Consider the following 21,396-nt stretch of genomic DNA (forward strand, 5'->3'; position numbering starts at 1 on the left):
CACCACCGTCGACTACCTCGTCGACGAAAAGATCATCGTCGACGGCAAGGCACTCGTCGACGAAGCTACTGTCTACGACCCCGTCGACGACCCCGTCGACGACGATTCCGTCGGCGGGACAGCACTGTCAGCAGCATACAGGCGTCCCGTTCACGCCGCCTCTTTCAAGCTGCACTACTTTGCAGGTTTGGTCCGCACAAACAGCAGGGATTCCATTGCCATCTCCTGCGACCACGGCTACTTTATTAAAAAAGAGAGCTGCTGTGGACTCTATTTCTACTACCATCGTGGTGCCTGACAAGCTCTTGGATTCCGATGAAGAAGAATACTATGAGGGCGAAAACTTTGGGCCAGCTAGAAGTCCATCCGAACTCCATATTAAAGTTCAAGAGGATGTTGAGGATGACATGGAGGACGTTCAGCCTGCTCCGCGTGCTGAAAGACCTGACACTGATAGGCAACTGCCTGAGGAGCTATTCCGCAACTTACAGTACATGCTCAGTGACTATTATAGACGTTTCCCGCCTTCTGAGTCTGGTGACTCAGTGATGTCTACACCTTTGCCACAGGGAAGGCCTTCCCTCTCTCCGCGTACTAGACCAAGGGCTTCTAATGCGTTGGAAGACAGTCGCTCAACGTTGCATACGTCACCGATTTCATCTCCTCAGCCACGAGAAGAGGAGCTTTCGGAACAGGATGATCAGGAAGAAGGAGAGCTGAATGAAGCCTCTGAATCGTCGGAGTATGAGGATTACAACGCAAACACACCCTCTCCGGCGGAGCCTACTGCCTCTGAGTCACCACCCGTGGACATTGCCTCATTTCACAGGATCATGGAAAGAGCGACTAGGAGGTTTCTAATAACCATGGAAGCTAAACAAGAAGACTGCTTTTTGTATGATTTTAAATCTACCCCTCATAAGCAGAGTTGGACCATTCCAATTATAGATTTCATCTGGAAGGAGGGCCTTAAGATCATGGCCAAGCCGAATTCCTTACCAGCAGTGCTCCCTCGAGTAGATAAGAAATATAGGGCGCCTGCTACTTCTCCAGCATGCCTTGTCGGGCAAGCTAAGGCCGATTCTGTGGTGGCACAGGCAGCGCAGAAGAGATCTTCCAACCCTACGTCTCAGGTCTCTGTCCCTCCAGACAAGGATGGGAGACGCCTTGATTCCATTGGCAAGAAGGTTTCTACCATTGCAGCCACAACCATCAGAGCCGCAAACTCCCTCGCCATTTTAGGGAGATATGATAGACAGATGTGGTCAGACATCTCACCGTACGTAGACAAGCTCCCCGAGCCTGATCGCACTGAGGCCAAGAAAATCCTTCAGGAAGGGGAGTGTGTCTCCTCGGAGATGATTGACGCTGCTGTGGACGTTGCTGCCACTGCCTTTCGACAGCTTGCGGGTGCAACTGTTTTAAGACGGCAAGGATGGTTACGAGCAACCTCCTTTAGGCAGGAGGTTCAAAACAGAATCATTGACATGCCTTTTGATGGAGAGTCACTATTCGGCAAGCATGTTGATGAGGCCCTGGAGGCAATAAAGAAAGACACGGAAACAGCGCGTTCACTGGGTACCCTTCAGTACCGGAAATCTTCCTTTCGTGGCACAAGAGGAAGGGGCAATTTCAATAATAGAGGAGGATACGCCCAACAACGCTCTTATCCCTCCACCCAGGGAAACCAAAGATTTCAGCCTTACCGGCAACAAACCTATGGACAGAAGAGAGGAAATTACTCTCAACCTCGAGGAAAATCTAATTATCGAGGAAGAGACAACAAAAAATGAGGAACGCATCCTGCCGTCACTCTGTGCCAACCCGAACCAAATTGGAGGTCAAATATCCCAGCATTACTTAAATTGGTCCGAAATTACTACAGACAAATGGGTCCTGGATGTAGTAGCCAGAGGACACATTTTAGAATTCGTAAAAATCCCCCCAAATTGCCCCCCAAAAGGACCCGATCCAGCGCACCTCAAGGAGCTATTCGTCCAGATCAACACCATGATCCGGAAAGGGGCAATCGAAAGAGTGCCTCATCATCAGAGGGGACGAGGCTTTTACTCAAGATTTTTCCTTGTTCGCAAGAAGTCAGGAGATTGGCGCCCCATCCTCGACTTATGAGCATTAAACAAGTTTCTGAAGAAACTCACATTCAGGATGCTAACACTTCAGGAGATCCTCCAATTTCTTTCGACGGGAGAGTTTTTGGCAACACTCGACCTTCAAGATGCATACTTCCACGTACCGATTTTCCCACGGCATCGGAAGTTTCTCAGGTTCAGAGTGGCTGGCAGGGACTTCCAGTTCAAGGTCCTCCCATTTGGCCTACGTTCAGCCCCCAGAGTGTTTACGAAGATGCTGGCCCCAGTGGCGGCCCATCTTCGGTTGCAATCGATCCAAATTTATCCATACCTGGACGACTGCCTTATCAAGGCCAGTTCTTTCGACACGGCTCAAGATCACGTCCAAAAAACTTTGTCGGTAATGCAGAACCTAGGTTTCTCAATCAACTTCGAGAAGTCTCGCCTCACACCTACAACGAGAAAGGACTTCTTAGGAGCGACACTGGACACCAACCTTGCCCTAGTATTCATTTCAGAAGAAAGACAAGTCAAAATTCAAAGATTCGCGATGACATTGTCACTAAGAAAGTGCGGTTCAGTACGCATATTCAAGTCATTCCTCGGAATGCTTTCTTCCTGCATTCTGCTCACTCCCAACTGCCGTCTTCGGATGAGACCCTTACAGGAGGAACTCAGCCGCCAATGGATCCAAGCCACAGGATCTTTCGAAGATATCCTCCACATTACACCTCGCATGCGACAAGCAATCGCATGGTGGACCCACCGATCCAACCTACAAGTGGGATGCTCCATGCTAACGGAAGTTCCCAGGTTCATAGTGACGACCGATGCATCCATGACAGGCTGGGGTGCACACCTCCAAGGCATGACGGTCAGCGGGAAGTGGAACCAGGTCCAAATGAAATGGCACATCAACCGGTTAGAGTTACACGCCATATTTTTAGCCCTGAAGTCCTTTCAAGCGACTCTGCAAGGTGCCACAGTCTTGATACGGACAGACAACACCACCTGCATGTATTATCTAAACAAACAGGGCGGGACCAGATCAGTCCGACTATCTCAACAAGCACAAGAAATATGGAGTTGGGCCTTGACTCACGATATTCATCTGTCAGCGATCCACGTTCCGGGGATCGCAAATGTATTGGCGGACTCTCTCAGCAGGTCCGGGGGCTGCACTCACGAGTGGGAACTCCATCTCCCATCTCTGCGTCGCATCTTTCAGATGTGGGGGCATCCGGACTTGGACTTGTTTGCAACCTTCCAGAACCGGAAATGCCCATTCTTTGCAAGCTGGGTTCCCCACAAGGACTCGTGCGGGGATGCCCTTTCGCTGAACTGGAATCAAATCTTCGCGTACGCCTTCCCACCGATACCTCTGATCCCGAAAGTTATCAGGAAAATGAAGAAACAGCCATGCCGGTTGATCCTAATTGCTCCTCGATGGCCCAGACAATACTGGTTCCCCGACCTACTCCTTCTCTCGGAATGCAACCCTGTTCCACTACCACGCATTCCGCAGCTTCTTTCCACCCAGCAAGGCAGGGTATACCATCCGGACCCGAACTCGCTGAAATTGTCAGCTTGGCTCCTCAACACATGGAATTTGCACACCTAAATATTCCACAAGATTGTCAGGAGGTGCTTGCAAAAGCCAGGGCTCCATCCACGATCAAGACATACAAACTTAAGTGGAAAAGGTTTTGTACATGGTGCCAAGCTAATGACTTACATCCCATTCAAGCAACACCAGAACAAATCCTTCCTTTCTTTCTGCATCTAGCCAGACTGGGTTTGGCGCACTCTACTCTTAAGGTCTTCCTAGCAGCCATCTCTAGGTTTCGCCAAGATGGATCAAACTCTCTGTTCTCTGTACGGATCATCCAACAATTTTTCAAAGGCTTATTTCGCATGTTTCCGCCAATCCGAAAACCTCCTCCGGCATGGCATCTGAACATCGTCCTTTCCCAGCTCATGCGACACCCCTTTGAGCCGATTCATAAGGTGGACCTGAAATTTCTGACATGGAAAGTATCGTTGCTCCTGGCTTTGACATCTGCTAGGAGGGTCAGCGATATTCAGGCATTTACATCTAAGGCACCTTTTCTTCAATTCACCACGGACTCAGTGGTATTGCGCACTAATCCCACATACATGCCTAAAGTACCACTGGACTTTCACCTTAATGAACCCGTTGTCCTTAAAACATTCTTTCCTAACCCACAGTCTACGGCTGAGAAAGCACTGCATTCTTTAGACATTAGAAGATGCCTTCGATTTTATCTCTCCAGAACTTCGGTCACCCGCAAGACAGACCAACTGTTCGTGGCCTACGGCCAGCAGCGCCGGGGTTGTGCTGTTTCAAAACAGACCATTGCTAGATGGGTTTCCTGTACGATTGGACTTTGTCACCAACAGGCTGGTAGGCCCTTACAAGCCTTGCCAAGAGCACATTCAACCAGGGCAGTTAGCTCTTCCACTGCCCTTTTTGCTGGTGTGCCGCTTCGACAGATCTGCAGAGCTGCCACGTGGTCTAGCAGGCACACCTTTACTAGACACTACTGTCTGGACTCGGCAGATGATGCAGATGCTTCGGTGGGGAGAGCAGTGCTTCGCAATCTTTTCAAATAAGGTGAGCCTCTGTTTCCACCTCCTCATTTCTGCTCTTAGACGTTTGCTCAGAACATGTGATTACTGTTGTGCATGTCTCCTTTACTGTATACATAGATATGTTTAATTATATGCATACATGATATTCTGACGTCTACGAGCGTTATAATGTGAGTACTGCTTACTATTCTGATTCAGGCATGTGAATCTATGAAAGACACCCCTAATACTGGACAAGAACAATAGTTACTTACCTGTAAACAGGTGGTTCTCCAGTATTGGTGTCTTTCATAGATTCACATGCAACCCGCCCGCCTTCCCCCAGAGACTCTCTCGGATAGCATGGGACTTCACTCCTGTGCGGGAAAATCTGAGAGCCTGAGCCTCTGGGGAGAACATTCTGGTGGGTGCTGTCGCCTGATTGGCTGAGATTTGGACTAACACATAATGACCTAGATAGTCACGAAAGTGGAAGTTTTTTCTACTGTAGCTGGGGCTACTTACTTCCTGGTTTGGTATTTCTGTAATATGCTATATATTTTATGGCATTTTATTGCTTTTTTATATACCGTGAGACTCCTACTCCGACGACGGGGAATGATTCAGGCATGTGAATCTATGAAAGACACCAATACTGGAGAACCACCTGTTTACAGGTAAGTAACTATTGTTCGTCACTTTCAATTCATGGTTTTACCCTTTGGTCTTCGCTCAGTCCCGAGGATCTTCACAAAGGTGCTGGCGCCGGTAGCAGCATTCCTGCGAAGGAACCATTTTCAAGTCTTCCCCTACCTGGACGACTGGTTGCTGAAGGCCTCGTCCAGGGAAGCAGCGCGGGACGCTGTTCAGGCTTGTGCAAACTTGTTTCAAAATCTGGGACTCACTTTAAACAAAGACAAATCATCCCGTCCAGAAAGGCACGTTTCCTGGGAGCCATCCTAGACTCACAACTCAAAAAGGCTTTCCCAACCCTGGAAAGGGGGTAAAAACTACAGACCTTGGCTCGGGACTTACAAAAAAGGTGTCTTTCAGTTCGTCGCTACAAATGTTTGCTGGGGGTAATTTCAGCATGCATACCTCTGATTCCTCACTGCAGACTGAGAATGCGTCCCCTGCAGGAACAACTAGATATCCAATGGAAACAGATTCACCGTTCATTCGACGACAGGGTGACCGTCACTCCAATGATGAGAACAGCAGCCTTATGGTGGACAGATCAGAGAAACTTGTCCCAAGGTCTATCCTTCATAAGCGATCCGTCTACTCAAGTAGTGACAACGGACGCATCATTGGAGGGTTGGGCAGCAGTGATGCAAGACCTACATGTCAGTGGCCATTGGTCTCACGTTCGACGGCTCCACATCAATCTCCTGGAACTAAGAGCCATAAAATTGGCTCTACAAGCTTTTCTTCCTCACCTACAAGGTTCACAAGTGCTCATCAGAACGGACAACACCACGGCCATGCATTATGTGAACAAGGAAGGGGAACCAGATCTCTTCCGTTGTCGCAGGAAGCTCAACAGATCTGGGAATGGGTGATCCTTCACGGGATATCGCTGAAAGCAGAACACTTGCCAGGAGTTCTAAGCGAGAACGCCGACAGGTTGATCAGGTTATCCTCAGTCCGTCACAAGTGGGAGTTGAACCAGCGAATTCTAGAGGAGGTCTTCAGCCAGTGGGGCAGACCAGCAGTGGATCTCTTTGCCACACTGACCAACAAGAAATACCGGTCTTAAGCAAGCAGGCTTCACCACCGGGGATCATTGGGGAATGCGCTTTTGATAGCCTGGTCAAGGACATTTGTCTACGCCTTTCCCCCCCATCCCACTGATCCCGAGGTTTATCAGGAAGATCAAAGTGGTACCATGCAGGATGATCTTGATAGCCCCTGCTTGGCCGAGGCAGTTCTGTTACACGGAACTCCATCTGTTGTCGCTGGCTCCTCCTCTTCCCTTGAGGACAATTCCAGATCTCCTCACAATGTCCGAAGGACAGGTTTGGCACCCAGATCCACAGTCATTACACCTGACAGCATGGCTCCTGAGCAGCGAGTATTTATAAATCTCCTAATCTCAAACGAAATTAGGGAGGTCCTCTCCCAGGCGAGGGCTCCTTCTACAAACAAGACTTACCGCTTAAAATGGAAGAGATTTTGTATTTGGTGCAGGAGAGAGAAAGTTGACCCCTTTACTTCAAAGCCTCATCAACTTCTACCTTATCTCTTGTCCCTGGCTAAGTCGGGGCTGGCCCATTCTTCTATAAAGGTTTATTTGGCAGCCATTTCAAGATACAGACGGTCTGAGTCCGGTCCTTCGTTGTGGTCTTCCAGAAATGTGAAACTATTTCTAAGGGGCTTGTTCCGGGTCTATCCACCAGTGAGGCCTCCGCCTCCTACCTGGCACCTAAATCTAGTCCTCACTCAACTCATGAAAAGCCCATTTTAACCAATTCATCGTTCGGACGTGAAATTCCTTTCATGGAAATTGGCTCTCCTTCTTGCCCTCAAATCGGCGAGACGTATTGGAGAATTGCAGCTCTTACAATCCAGGAGCCTTTCCTGCAGTTTAAAAGGAACACTGTTATCCTGAGAACTAACCCTAGATTCATACCCAAGGTACCCTCGGACTTCCACTTGAACGAGCCGGTTATTTTGAAAACGTTCTTTCCTCAGCCGGCTATACCAGCGGAGAGATCGCTGCATTCTTTGGATGTACAACGATGTTTAAAATTCTATTTGGATCGTACCAAGGGATTTCGGAAATCCTCTCAATTGTTTGTTGCTTTTGGTGGTCCAAGCAAAGGTCTCCCGCTGTCAAAACAGGAGATAGCGAGATGGATTACAAGTGCTATTCTACATTGCCATACTTCAGCAGGGAAACCACTGACTGGCAGGGTTTGGGCACATTCCACAAGGTCAGTGGCTTCTTCAACAGACCTCTTTGCAGGGGTGCAGATTAAGGACATTTGCAGAGCTGCTACCTGGAGCAGCGTCCACACCTTTACTAAGCATTACTGCTTGGAATCCTTACAGCAAGAGGATGCAGCAGTGGGCCAGGCTGTCCTGAGGAACCTCATCCAATAATTGGTGAGCTTTCCTTTCTATCCCACCTTCCCCTATTTTGCACGTTTTGTATCTTTGTCATGTTGGCTATTACAATGTATTTATTTCACAAAATGTGTTTTTTATGGCTAAATGCTTGCGACTCTGATACAAAAGCATGGGAATCTATGAAAGTTTCAATACTGGGGCAAGAAAACAAGTTACTTACCTGTAACTTTGGTACCCCAGTATTGGTAACTTTCATAGATTCCCATGCGCCCACCCACCTCCCCGAGGAAAGCTCAGCCTACTGCAGATATGTTGACTGTTACACAACGGCTAAGAAAATCTGAGGCTCTGAGGTTCCTTTAGGAGGGTTCTATGGGGTGAGGCTCTTCTGATTGGCTGATGCCTAAGTTTGGTCTCTTTTACAAAAAGAGGGTGATATGCTACAAAATGGAATGAGGCCTAGTCCTTTTTCATTCTCTTTTGTACCTACTGCTATGGTATTTTTGTTACCGAGACTCCCATTCCGATGACGGGGAATGATACAAAAGCATGGGAATCTATGAAAGTTACTAATACTGGGGAACCAAAGTTACAGGTAAGTAACTTGTTTTCTTAATAGCTTTATCCATAGAATATTTTACATGCACCTACTGTTTCAGTAGCTCTACCTGTGGCCTGTAAGTTTCACATAGATTTCATCAGAAAGCATGTAAAGTGCTATGTTTTTATTTTTTAATGACATATCTGTAAGGTTTCATTGATTCAGTCTAACAAAAAAGGGTCATAAGGAAAAGCACTTTATGAGATGTATAAACATAGCCCTGAGAAGGGATCTGGAAATGATCCTGCATAAGCAATTACATAGAACATTCTATTCAGTGCTTTAAATGGGCAGGTACTGTGTACCTGCGTTTCTTTAATTTGAAAATGGTACCGGCACTTCTCGGCACTGCGGCAATAAATAAAATGGGAAAGTACCTGCATTTTTCAGGAGCAAACAGGTACTCTAACCAGTGAGTACTTTTTCAGTTAAAGTAACGATTATACTGTCATAGGTCAGAGATAGACTAGCTTCCTCTAATGGTAATGGTGTGATGAGATGGTAACATGATTTCCGAGTCCCCCACTTTTTTTTTTTTTTTTTTTATTTAAATTTTTTTATTTGGTTTATTTCATTACTATTATTTTTTTCTGGCAGTTTTACCCTGTTCAGCATCCCAGCAGTCCCCCCCCCCCCCCTTTTCTTACCACCACTCTGTCGCCACCTTTAAGATAAGTCCCTGCTGACAACATCTCCTATGTTGGCCTGACTTTAGTGTTTCCAAAGTAACAAAAATACAGGAACAAAGTAGATTCAGAGCTCTGGATAGCAGCGTTGCTTGGGGGCACACTTATATTGATGCACCTTGCATGGTTATGCAGTGGGAAAGTGACATTCTAAATGCTTCTGCAGCAGTACATTAAATTACAATCTGTCTTTGGCAAGAGCGTTTTCATTTGCTTGATTCTATCAAGTATCTACTTGATCGAAATGCTAATTTCACCACAAATCGCCCTGTTGCATATAGTATATCTTTGCTGACTCTGCTTTGGCTACTCTCTTCCTCTCTTTGCGTTTGCTGTGGCCGCTGACTTGCTCATTGCTGATTGGCTTTTCCGTGTGCCTGCTGTGAATAGGACTACTTCATGAATAGCTCCAAACAGGTAAGTTTGCTGCTGCTGCCGCTGCTGCTTTTATTCTCAATTTCAGCTTGAGCAAGTAATGAACTTATAAGAAACCTTAAAAAATCTATTCTGCAAAATGATTGCTGTGTCATGACGCACTAGTCGCATGAATTGATGATTTTTCACATTTCTGTTAAAAAAAGATTTTTGTTTTTGGCATGTCTGTGTTTCTAACTTCACATTTTTGTCTGATGAATGTTTACTTTGGAAGATCATTTCTTTTTAGGGCCTTGTCAGGACATCTCATGAAATCCATATAAATGTTATTGTGAAAGTAGCAATGCCACCATGCTTTACCTAGAGTATTCTGGGTGTGATTTCTGAACAGTTTCTGACTTTGTCATATGTTCTATTTTTTATTTCAGCTGCTCCCAACTTTAGTTTCTCCTGCTTTTTCTCATCTGTGTATACTTTCATGTCTATTTACCCTGTTTTGTTTTCTGTAGTTTGATTCAATTTCTTTTCCAGGGTCGTCCTATTATCTGTGTGGATAGGATTTGATCCCTCTGTTCCTCAGACACCTTATTCAGTTTTTTCCATGGCCTTCTTTTATTCTCTGTACGTCTTTTCTTCACTCCAGTCTACTACATCAGTTCAAAGCTCAAACATTCACCATCCCACTGACCTGCCCTTTTACACACATACTGTCTAACACTTTGCCATTATGATACAGTTTTTTCCAAATATTTTTTGCAAGCCATTACCTTTGCTTAGGTTGTCGCACATACAATAAAGTAAAGAAACAAGATCTGTAGACGCCACTAAGGCAGTCAATTCTCTAGAGTAGAATTTGCTTGTTTAGAGTCCTCCAAAAGATTGGATGTGGACCAAATTATCTGACTTTCATTAGGCTCCTTTATCAGGATCCTCTGGCTAGGGTGAAGATTAAAGTAGAGCACTGTCTGAACCATCTTAAGAGGTGCTAGATGGGTGTTCCCTATCGCCTAGCATCTTCGAGCTGCCACTGGAACCTCTGTCCTTTGGATCGGGGGAATGCGCTGTTGAGGGAACAGAAGCAGAACGTTACATCTGATGATAAAAGCTCATAGGTGGATGATATTCTTCTATATGTAGTGCACCCACAGAAGACCTTAAACAGGTTACTGTAGATTGTAAATATCTTAGGTGGATACTTGAAGTTCCACTTCAACTTGGCAGCAAGTAGTGCTCTACCCCCTAATACAATAGACCCCTGGTCCAATGAGTGTTTAGAACTTAGGAATCTACATCGTGTGCAAGCCCAAGGGAATTCTTTAATCGTAGCTTATGTGTGTTCTGAATACTTTCAAAGAAGACGCTCAAAGAAATTGCCACTATTGCTTCAAGGGCATGTGGGCCTATGTAAGATGACTAGGATAACCACAAAGCCACACGTCCTATAGAATATACCGTATGTGGTTCCTGAGGAGTACTTCAGGAAGTTGGGGGTAGAGGCAAGATTGATTACTCCTCTTCAGCAATGGGCCACCAAGAATACCACTTGATAAATGAATTATAGGGGCTTATGATGGGGGGGCATTGCTCTCTGACATTCAATAATATTATCAGACTGCCCAATTAGTTGTAGTAATGGACTCCTTCTCCTCTCCACTCGTCAAACCATCCATTTGAATTGATAAATATACATTGGCTATTAGAGGTCACGTATCTGCTATATACAGAAAGAAGATGGTGAAAAGACTCCCAATATGTACTGCAGTGGTGGTACATGCCTGACAAGTCACAGAAAATATTGGGATTGACTAAGACATTAACCAGAGAGAGTCCCTTGTGCGACAGTGATCTGTGAGTGGAGGCGGGGTAAAATGCTGAGATTCCAGAAATGCAACCTCACTAGAATCTGCTAACGGGAAGGCTTGCTGGAGGCAGATGATGTGAAATATTTTGAAGATCTGAAAATAGTATATCTGATGCTAGCAACAAAGATATTTCACTGCTTGCAAATCAGTCATGCTCTGGGGTCCCATGCCCCTGAAAATACACACATCGAAAAATTATGTGTATTAGAGGACAGAATTTTTTCCAAACTCCTCCCAAAAAGCCACCTCACTCATGTACATTAAAGAAAAGAATGAAATATACCCCAAACCCTCTAAGAAAACTGATAGAAAAGGAACAAATGCATCCTTGATGACGAGGAGTGCTCCAATGCACTTTGGTACCCGAAAGAGATGGCAGTTAAGTGATGTTTTCAGCTTATACAGCTGATAATCCTCCATAGAAGCTGTTACATAAGAGTCCATGTTACACAATTGTTCTGAGCAACCTTGGACACTTGCTTAAGAAGCTGTAGTCTTTAAAGGACATTTATGCATACTGTTTCGGAATGTCTCAAGTTGAAATGATTGAGGGTAGATGCGGGTAGACGCAGTTTACCCACTATTTTTAGAGGGTAGATGACATCTACTGTGCTGCAAAGCTGGCCACTTTCGGCGATGTACCACGTTTCTTTCTTCCGCAATTCTCATAAATATGCTGAACTCGTCCCGGTGCAATTTTCTGACACCGAGACACTTTTAGCAGTGCCTGCACATTGTCTGCTTTTGTTCCAAGCAGCAACGTGCAGGCGGGAAAGGAGATTATAATCCAGCTTCACCCATAACAAAAGCTGGAGTTAAGGGCCATTAGGCCTCTTTTTGTTGAGGCATCCTTTCTAGAAGCCATCAGGAACCTCACACCTAGATGCAATGGACACCCTCTTTTGCCATCTAAAACTGAAGGCAGACTTTCATGAGTTCTGGAAAGACCTGTGGCCTCCTCTCATTGAATATACTTGATATAAAAAAGAGGGCGTCTCCTTTCTCCTCCCAACCACTTACACTAATTATTTGATTTAAAAACCTTTAAGATTTGTCTTTGCTGTCCATTTATATCATTTAATGTTGTATACTTCCCTGCCCCCATCTACATACCAAGAACTTAACTTAAATCCGTCATAGCCAGGGATGGAGCTTTACATTGGCACAATCCAATTCTTTGCTGCTGCTAAGAACAGTGCGGTTGCTTTTCCTATTATATATTCTCTGCGAAAGCAGACTGAAGGAGGAATCTAGGGCTACCTATATGAAGCATTTTTGAGACCGCAGATGGTCAGATTTGGAGAATCGGGGCCGTTTGCGGCCCTTCCAAATACCGAACTGGAAAAATATGTACGAATGTTTTGCGACTGAAATACGGTTGCAAAACATTCACAATTAACCTCCAATTGAAAGTGGATGGCAACCCATTGACATATTACGAGGGATCCCTTAGGGACTCCTTCCCCTTAGAGAATGGTTGAAAAAATATTTTTGGATAGTATGCAGTGGCCCCATGGACCACTGCCTTATCTCAAAAAATTAAACTTCAGAGTTCCATGTTTTTCTTTTTAAACGCATCTCATTTTCCATAAAGGAAAACGGACTGTGTTTAAAAAAAGACTGCTTTATTTAAAAGCAGTCACAGACATGGTGATCTTCTGCTGACTCCAGAAGGATCCCTGTGATGGATGCGATTCCTAATTAATTTCAAAGTGCGACCTACCTCATTAATATTCATGAAGTAGATCAATCTGCGACCCAATAGGAATCGCGATTGCCTAATTGTGATTCCAGGAAATCAGAATTAGGAATTCACTACTCTTATGTACATCTAACCCTTAGTGCTTTACAAAAATATGAAATAATTCTAAACAAAACAAATAATGTCATACTTTTACCCTGTTTCTCACTTTCCGGAAAGGGTGCTTGGCCAATGAAAGTTGATGCAGGAGACCTGCTCTTACATAATCCAGTGGTTGGGAGGCTGGTGCAACCGATAACCTGATGGTTGTGTTCGTTCCATTTGATGAGCCACGTGGGTAGCGCTGGCAGTAATCCTTCAGAATGACCCTTTATGAATGGAATTGGATAGACAGTGATTTATAAAAACGAAAACAAGAAGCTGGGGACGAAAGGTCTCTTATTAACTTGCTGCTCCAAAGGGTAATGGGTCACTTAATTGTGAAGCAGTATACATTGTTTCATTGAGTGTGAATGTAGATTGTTTGTGGTGTAGTAAGCGTGGCTGTAGATACACATGCTGTGCATAGTCCTGCCACGTAGTGTTGTCCAGACATTTTCAATAGTTTTTCTTGGAAGACGTTTTAGTCACAAGACCTGTTGAGACTCCACTATTATTCCACAATGCACCAGGACATGGGCTTCACCTCATCATGTCTGGATAAGCAGCTCTGGGACTGATGCATTCAACAATTGATTTTTTACAACCAGCTATGTTCCTGTGGCTGTAAAAAAAACTACAGTGTTTTTCCTGCCATGCCTAAGACTTCTTTCCTGATGGAACCTGAGCCCTCCACTGCATTCCCTTGCTCCGGCCAACGGTGCCGCTGGATTTATCTTAGGCGTCTCTTGGAGACCGCACCTAAGGTGAGGGTACACCCTTCCAATTTTGCCCTAGTTGTAATACCAAATACCCCAAGTATCAGCAAAGCCCCTGTGATGCCTATTATGTATTTTGCTACTATTGGAGAGAACACCGTGGATTCATCCACTGGATGCAGCAGCAAGCCTCTCTGGAAATTCCAGACATTTTTTGGTCTGTAGACCTGTTCTGTGCCAAAGAGAAAGAGTCTGACATACGGCTTCAAGATTGTCTGAAAACAGTCTTGAAGTCCTGTATAGGAGACGGAGAAATAAGAGCTAGAGCCTGTGATCAAGCCAGCACCAGCAGACCCACCTCACTCCCCAAATTACACATCACCTGCCTTCGGGAAGGCTGAAATACTTCTTCCCTCAAGGACATCACCTCAGACCAGTGGGTACTCGCAGTCATACACGAAGGGTACGACCTTGAATTAAAACCATGCCACACAGCATCCCGACCCCGCCACCACTTACTCCGCTGAGAACATCTACAGCTATTGGAGAAAGAGGTCCAGATGGTCCTCTCTGAGGGGGTCATTAGATTGGGGCCACCATCCTCTAGAAGGACCTCTCTCTCTAGCTGACTTTAGACCTTTGGGTGTTGAGCAAGTTTATTCTAACACTTTCATATGGCCACTCTGCAGGACTTCATGTCAGCACTGGATCTAAACGTTGCATGCTTTTTCATCCCCATACACTTAGCTCACTACCAGTACCTTGGCTTTGTGGTAAGTGAATGCCACTTTCAGTTGAAGGTGCTCCTATTCTTAGTCAAAAGGGCTCCAATGTTGTTTACAAAGTGTCCACCAGGTAGTGGTAGCACGCCTGTCCAGAAATCCTGTAAACGTCTTTCCATACCTGTAAGACTAATTGATAAAGAGCAGCAACAGTGCCTAGCACACACTCGGACATCCATGCCCTTGTTCTACAGGTTAAGATCCGCCATCAACGTTAAGAAGTCATATCTTCAACCTCAGTAGTTAACAGCCCGTCTTGGGCTCTCTACTAAACGATGTCACAAAGAAAGCTTACCCCAACAAACAGAGCGTGATGGCATTAAAACAGGGGCTGCCTCTTTCGGACTGTATGTTTCCCTCACTGTAACAACTGATCAAACTTTTGGGATGCTGGCCTTGTGCATATGAATAGTGCTTCATGCCTGGTTGCACATATGACCACTGCTAGGAGTCAGTGGGCACACACCGAAGGGCATTGTGAAAATCTAGAGTTGGCAACGGCTATGGCTGCAGCACTCCCTATTATGAAACAGCAACTACCTGTTACTAAGCAGGCTTTCTAAACCCCCTTCTGCAGGTGCCCATTAACACCAACTCCTCTCTTATGCGATGGGGTGCTCACCTCAAAGGCATGGCTGTGCAAGGTACCTGGGCCCCAGTAACAAAGCAGCACTTCAATTACCTGAAATTTCTAGCCGTCAGTCAAGCCCTCATAGCTTTCTTTAAACTCAATTGAAGGAAAACAGTACTCATAAGATGTAAAACATGACAGCCAAGTATTACATCCAGAAACGGGGGGAACACACTCTCCTCCAGCTCTTTTTATTGTCTCAGGAAATCTGGCACTAGTCTATCTGCAGCAGCATTCACTTGTTGGTGGAGCATTTGCTGCAGTATGGGAGCGGGTCAGCAGGATGCACCTCTTTAGCAGATCTCTTCAACCCCTCAGGCATTCACCAAACACTGAGTGGATTTTCTGGCCCGTCACAGGTTTTAGTTGGCCCAGTCTTTCTAAAAACACTGTTCCATACATCTGTATCAACTGCTTGCTGTAAACACTTTGATGAGAAACTGCTTTGCAGTCTATTTAGAGCATGTGTATCCCCAGCCACGGTTGCTGTGGATGGAAGATGTTAATTACCTTGTAACCATATGTACACAGCGTGTAGTGCTGTGGATTCACATGCACCAAGTGTTTATTTTGAAGCAGTTGATGCTGGCGGGCCCTTTGGCACTCATTTTTGGTGTCTGGCACTTATTTTTCCTCATCTAACATTTACGAGACCAAGAGACAGAAAAACCACACAGAGGAAAGATGAACCAAGAGAAAGAAATAAAACCATCACAAAGGGATAAGACAGGAGCCTGCAAGATTGAGATGAAGGGGCATGGAGTGCCTAGCAGTGAATTAAAGAGGAATGAGGTGGATCCAAGGCTGCCCAGCTTTGGTATTCAGCACGCCAACACTTCATAGCACCAGTTGAGGGCTTCAAGTAGAGCTTCAGGCACTGACACTCTTTCTTTTGCATGTGTCCCCCTTCCTTCTCGGAAGTCAGAGATGATGACCGATGTTTTTCTCTCTTTCCTGTTACAGGGCACAGCACACTGTCTTCTACACTGCTCTTCACTTACACTTCTTGCTGTTTGAGTGGAAAACAGTCTGAGGTGGAGCCTGTGTTCTGATGTATTGTGGACCAAGGATAGTCACAACAGTTGCTGTAACTTGTTTAGAGAACAAGCAGTGGCAAAGCCAATAGGTCTCGCTTTTGGGGACCTCTTGGCTTTGCCAATAATTTTTAACCTTGCTGCACCATAGCTAAAGTCCTGTGCAGCATGACTTAAAGCGAATAAGAGGTTCGAGGCATATGGGCTGCAGACCACACACTGTTGCATTAGATCACCATCTGGTGGTGGGCCCGGATGATTACTCTTTGTTGTTGTCTTGGAAGAGTCTTTGTCTGCTGGGTGACTCCTCCCTTAGACTGTAGTGCCCATGGGCATTGACTCCATCCTCAGATTGTTTTTTTCCACCATCAGGCTCGGATGTGTTAATTGTTCGGTCCCGTTACCGATCTTTTCGAACCCATAAATCAGTCTACAATAGCAATATCGTCTTCGACACTGATTCCGGTCGCCCGCGTCGAAGAGAGGATCCACGGCCCAACGGAGCCATTGGGCCTTTGGCTCATGGAAAGAACACTGTTAAAAGAAGTGCCCTAAGTGCGGACACAAGTTTCCCCGCACCGACCTGCATGAATTCTGCAACCTGTGCTTGTCTCCAGAGCACGAGAGTCGAGACTGTGAGGCCTGCGCTTCGTTCCGGTCCAAGAAGACAATCGGGGACCGTCGAGCTCAAAGAGCAATGGAGCAATCATCGTCGTCGACACCAAACCTCCTCATAGACGAGGCGCCGATTGAGGTAGACGTCGAAGAACAGCAAGAAGACGTTGCTTCCGAGGCAGAGGACTCTGCTTCCGGAGCAGAGGATCGATCCGAAGATGACGATCTCTTCCTGCTGGTCAACAGGTCGGGAGTAAGAACGTCGACCCTGTTCACCCCCCTCATACCGGGACAGGCTTCAGTTCCACCCCCACCTTCAGGTCCGGGTGCACACCAATCGAAAACATCCGAAGCCCCGCCTTCGGGCTTGGCAGTGAAGACTATTAAAAAGCCTCCGGTCGACTCTGGCTTGAGTCAGACCATTGGTCCCGAAAAGCAGAAAGTGCTTAAGCCGTAGACACACCCTTCGATACAAAGGGTTACCGAACTGAAACCGAAACCAAGTTCGGCACCAAAGGACGTTCCGAAACCAAGTTCGGTACCGAAAGACGTTCCTAAACCAAGTAAGGCACCAAAAACTCCGGTACGTAAAAAAGCAGACCCGAAATCGGTTTCCATGCGAAACACACTTCGGCACCAAGAACGGACGAGGCTAAACACTCTGCACCCGAAACTTCGGATCCATAAAGCGCTGATCCAAACAAGAAACAAGATGAATCTTCGGAACAGAAAACAAGAACCGTTCCATAGATAATAGACACTGTAAAAGCTAATTCAAATCTGACGGCTCCAAACCACATAAATCGGCGCCGAAGAAAGATTTATCAGTACAAGAGCTTTTCCAGCCTGATGTAAGGCAGAAGACTCTGAAGATTCATCCACAAACTGGAAAAATATATACAGTGCCTGAAAAGAGGAAAATGGACTGTCCTAAACCATCTCCTATTCCCTCAAAGAAGCATGTTCAGACTTCCCCACAAGACCTCCTTCACCACAAGTAGAAATACTACTAGATATTTCTCCTGCAAACTCCCCAGCTACTACACATAGTATGATACCACAGGAGGAGGACTATAGAGATACATACTCTCAACACAGTTATCAGAAAATAAATGACATTAATGACCCAGATGATATGGCTGGGTCATCAAGTGACCCATGGGAAGATTACAATGCACCAGATCTACCACAGGATGAGGCATACTCGCCTAGGCCATCTCCACCAGATGACACCATTGGGTTCACACAGCTCATTCATAGAGCAGCTACTTACCATGGAGTAGACCTGCATACTGATCCAATACAAGAGGATTTTCTTATGGCTACACTGTTAACAGAACATAAAACCACTACCACACTGCCAATACTGAATGGAGTGGTAAGACATGCACCAGAAATATTTAAAGACCCAGTCAGGGCCAGAGTAATTAACCCCAGACTGGAGAAAAAATATAAAGCAGCTCCTTCTGATCGTGCATACATTAAAGGACAGTTGCCACTAGATTCACTGGTAGTGTCTAACGTGAGAAAGAGAGCCAACTCGCAGACAACAGGGGATGCTCCACCCCCTGACAAAGAACCAAAGCTTCTAGATGCCTCAGGGAAACGCACACTATCACAAGCTGCTAATATATGGAGGATTGCTAACACTCAAGCTCTGTTAGCAAGATACGACCGCGCTCATTATGATGAGCTAGAGTCACTTATGGAACACCTGCCAGAACAATATAAGGCTAGGGCTGCTGATTTAATACAGGAGGGCAAAGTCATAACTAATACCTCCATAAGATGCGCACTAGACACTGCAGACACAGCATCTAGAGCAGTAAACACAGAGGTACTGTTGCGTAGTCATGCATGGCTATGAATCTCGGGATTCATACCAGAGGTACAAGCCAGTATACTAAACCAGCCATTTGACCAACAACATCTTTTCGGTCCAAATGTAGACATTGCTCTGGAAAAGATGAAAAAGGACACTGATACTGCAAAATCAATGGGCGCTTTACAAACACAAGCCCATAGACCTTCCTTTCATCGCTCCTCCTATAGGGGTGCATCAAAAGGCTTCCAAATGGACAATACCTCCTCTACTTACAAACAGACCAACCAAACCTCACCCGGTAAGAGATACTATAGAGGAGGGTATAGAGGAAATAACAATAAAGGCAGAGGCAATAACAATCGCAACGCCTCTACTCCCAAACAGTGACTTCCCTTCCATCCCCCAGACCATTCCACTCCGGTCTGGGGAAGATTACCACAGTTCCTACCTGTCTGGAAGTCCATCATCACAGACAGGTGGGTGAGACAAATAATTCAGTCAGGATTTTGCCTGGAGCTCACTTCCACTCCTCCGACAATACCACCCAGACAACGTCTTAGGTCACAAGAGCAACTCTTAGTACTAAAGCAAGAGGTAGAATCTCTACTGCAAAAGAATACAATAGAACCGGTACCAAAAGAACACCAGAACACATGGGTGTACTCTCTTTATTTTCTCATACCCAAAAAGGACGGGTCTCTCAGACCAATTCTAGATCTAAGACCCCTAAACCAATACATACATTCAGACCATTTTCATATTGTCACATTACAACAGGTTTTACCGTTACAACAGAAAGGAGACTTCCTTGCCACATTAGACCTCAAGGACGCCTACTTTCACATTGCCCCAGTATTGGAACTTTCATAGATTCCCATTGTAGGAGAGTAGGGTCTGCAATCCTATGATCACCCCAGATTTTTGCTTTTTGCTTCACTGGTTTACGACTTCCCTGGCTGTGGGCCTGCCAATCAGACCCACAGCCTAGCTGTTCTCTCTCTAAATTAACACGTGTACCTTAGGTGCATTTACCAATTGGTACTGGGCCACCTTGTCAGACCCTGTAACTCAGGGCATAGGTGTAACCAGGGGCTGCAGCATGTATTGTGCCACCCCTGGCTGGCCATCTAAATCTGACACAACTGGCTGCACGACAGCTGGGGCAAGGTGGTGTAATCACCCCTTGCTGTAGATATAGTATACCTATATCTAACCCTAAAATGGACACTCTTATTCCTATCAGTCACTCCTATGGCAGGCCTTGACAATCCAGAAGGCAGAGTGCTTGGAATCGTGTGAGATGGTGCTCTGGCATGAGCTGAGCCCGTTTGCAGCTTGCGGAACCAAGTCCTAATAGCTGTTCCATGATAATGCATACCATATACTCTTAAGTGCATTATAATCCTCGCGGTTATATGCCAACTCTGGTATCGCTTTATCAAAACATGTGGAGTAAGGTGTCATACGAATTGGAATACTAACCCCTCGCCAATTCTGGCGACGGCGTTAGCATTCCACCCTTCTAGAGGGACACGACATGTATGTAACTGTGAACCCCGGTTAAAGTTAACTCGAGCCTCAGCATCACAAAATGGATGCTGCCACCACAGACACAAGTCTGACCTCCTGCTGCTGGGAGTCCTTCCAGCGAGGAGAGCTTGGACAAAGGGTTTCCTGTCAGGGGCGGTGCTAGCACCATCCCAGACAGGGTTTTGTGTATCCTAGGTAGGCAGGGCTGAATAGGAAGGTGACTGCAAGTGGCACCCTATGCATCTGCCGGCTAGAACCAGTTCCAGGGGCACACCAGCCCCTGAGCTGGGGAAAGTCCGGCATGGGAGAGGGGTGTAACCACCCCCCTTCCTGGTCCCACCCATGGGCAGGTCCTAGTCCCGTACCAGCCCCTTTCTTTAGTATAAAGGTGGGAACGGGGACCCTTCCAAATTAGATCATCTTTGAATCCTGAAACTACTTTCTACGAAAGGAACTCAAGACTTCTTCTCAAGATTTCTGCCTTGTGACTAAGGAGTAGTCACCCTGCATCTGTGGCCACCAACTAAGAACACGGCGGTTTGCTGCACGTCCTTCCTCCGGAATCCGACCGACCAGCACGACGAGACCCGGCTTCCCTGGCACCTCTGACCTCTATCTACATCATCAGCCCAGCTGCGATCCGTGGGTGTGACGAGACCTCGAGGGACCGGCCATCTTCAGAACTGCACGACGCTTATCCAGCACGACCGCCGAGGGATCCTCGAGTGAGTGCTTTGGGGTTCGAGAAGCCCTAACCCTGAGCAGCTCCAGCACCGAAGTCAAGCTCCCCAGCATCCACCAGATCTGCGTGGGGCCCTTCTGCTCTTTGCTGCTCACCTTGTTGTCCGGCTACTTGCCTGCTGGCTTGTGGCCGTCCTGACGACGCACCACGACGACAACACCGCTGGTCTGGTTGCTCCAGACTGGCCCTTGCTCCCCTCCAACAGAGGAGCACCCCGGACCCTCCTGGTCCACTCCAGACGCCATTTTGAGTCCACCGCGTGGGCTTGCATTTGCCAAGACTTGTTGCCCCAATCCTGGGTCCAGCGACGTCGACAGCAGATACCTCCGTGGGACAGCTCGCACCTCCATCCTGGTCGCCGACAACGCCTCCTGGTCCGAGAGACTGCAGAGCCCAGTGT

At 46.4% G+C, this 21,396-nt stretch overlaps 1 protein-coding gene across 4 annotated transcripts in view; it reads left to right on the top strand.

Moving 5' to 3' along the window:
• Positions 1 to 21,396, top strand: part of DAAM1 (dishevelled associated activator of morphogenesis 1) — a 679,460-nt gene that overhangs the window by 531,100 nt on the left and 126,964 nt on the right. For 2 of the 4 annotated variants that reach the window (XM_086938202.1, XM_086938201.1), the window contains one exon: positions 9,432 to 9,458. The exons of the other annotated variants lie outside the window; for them this stretch is intronic. In XM_086938202.1, coding sequence (XP_086794328.1) covers positions 9,432 to 9,458 — 27 coding nt within the window. The remainder of the gene's footprint in view (positions 1 to 9,431; positions 9,459 to 21,396) is intronic. 4 annotated transcript variants of the gene reach the window in all.

The sequence above is a fragment of the Lissotriton vulgaris genome, chromosome 9, assembly GCF_964263255.1.
Source record: "Lissotriton vulgaris chromosome 9, aLisVul1.2, whole genome shotgun sequence".
In the NCBI taxonomy this organism is placed as follows: domain Eukaryota; kingdom Metazoa; phylum Chordata; class Amphibia; order Caudata; family Salamandridae; genus Lissotriton; species Lissotriton vulgaris.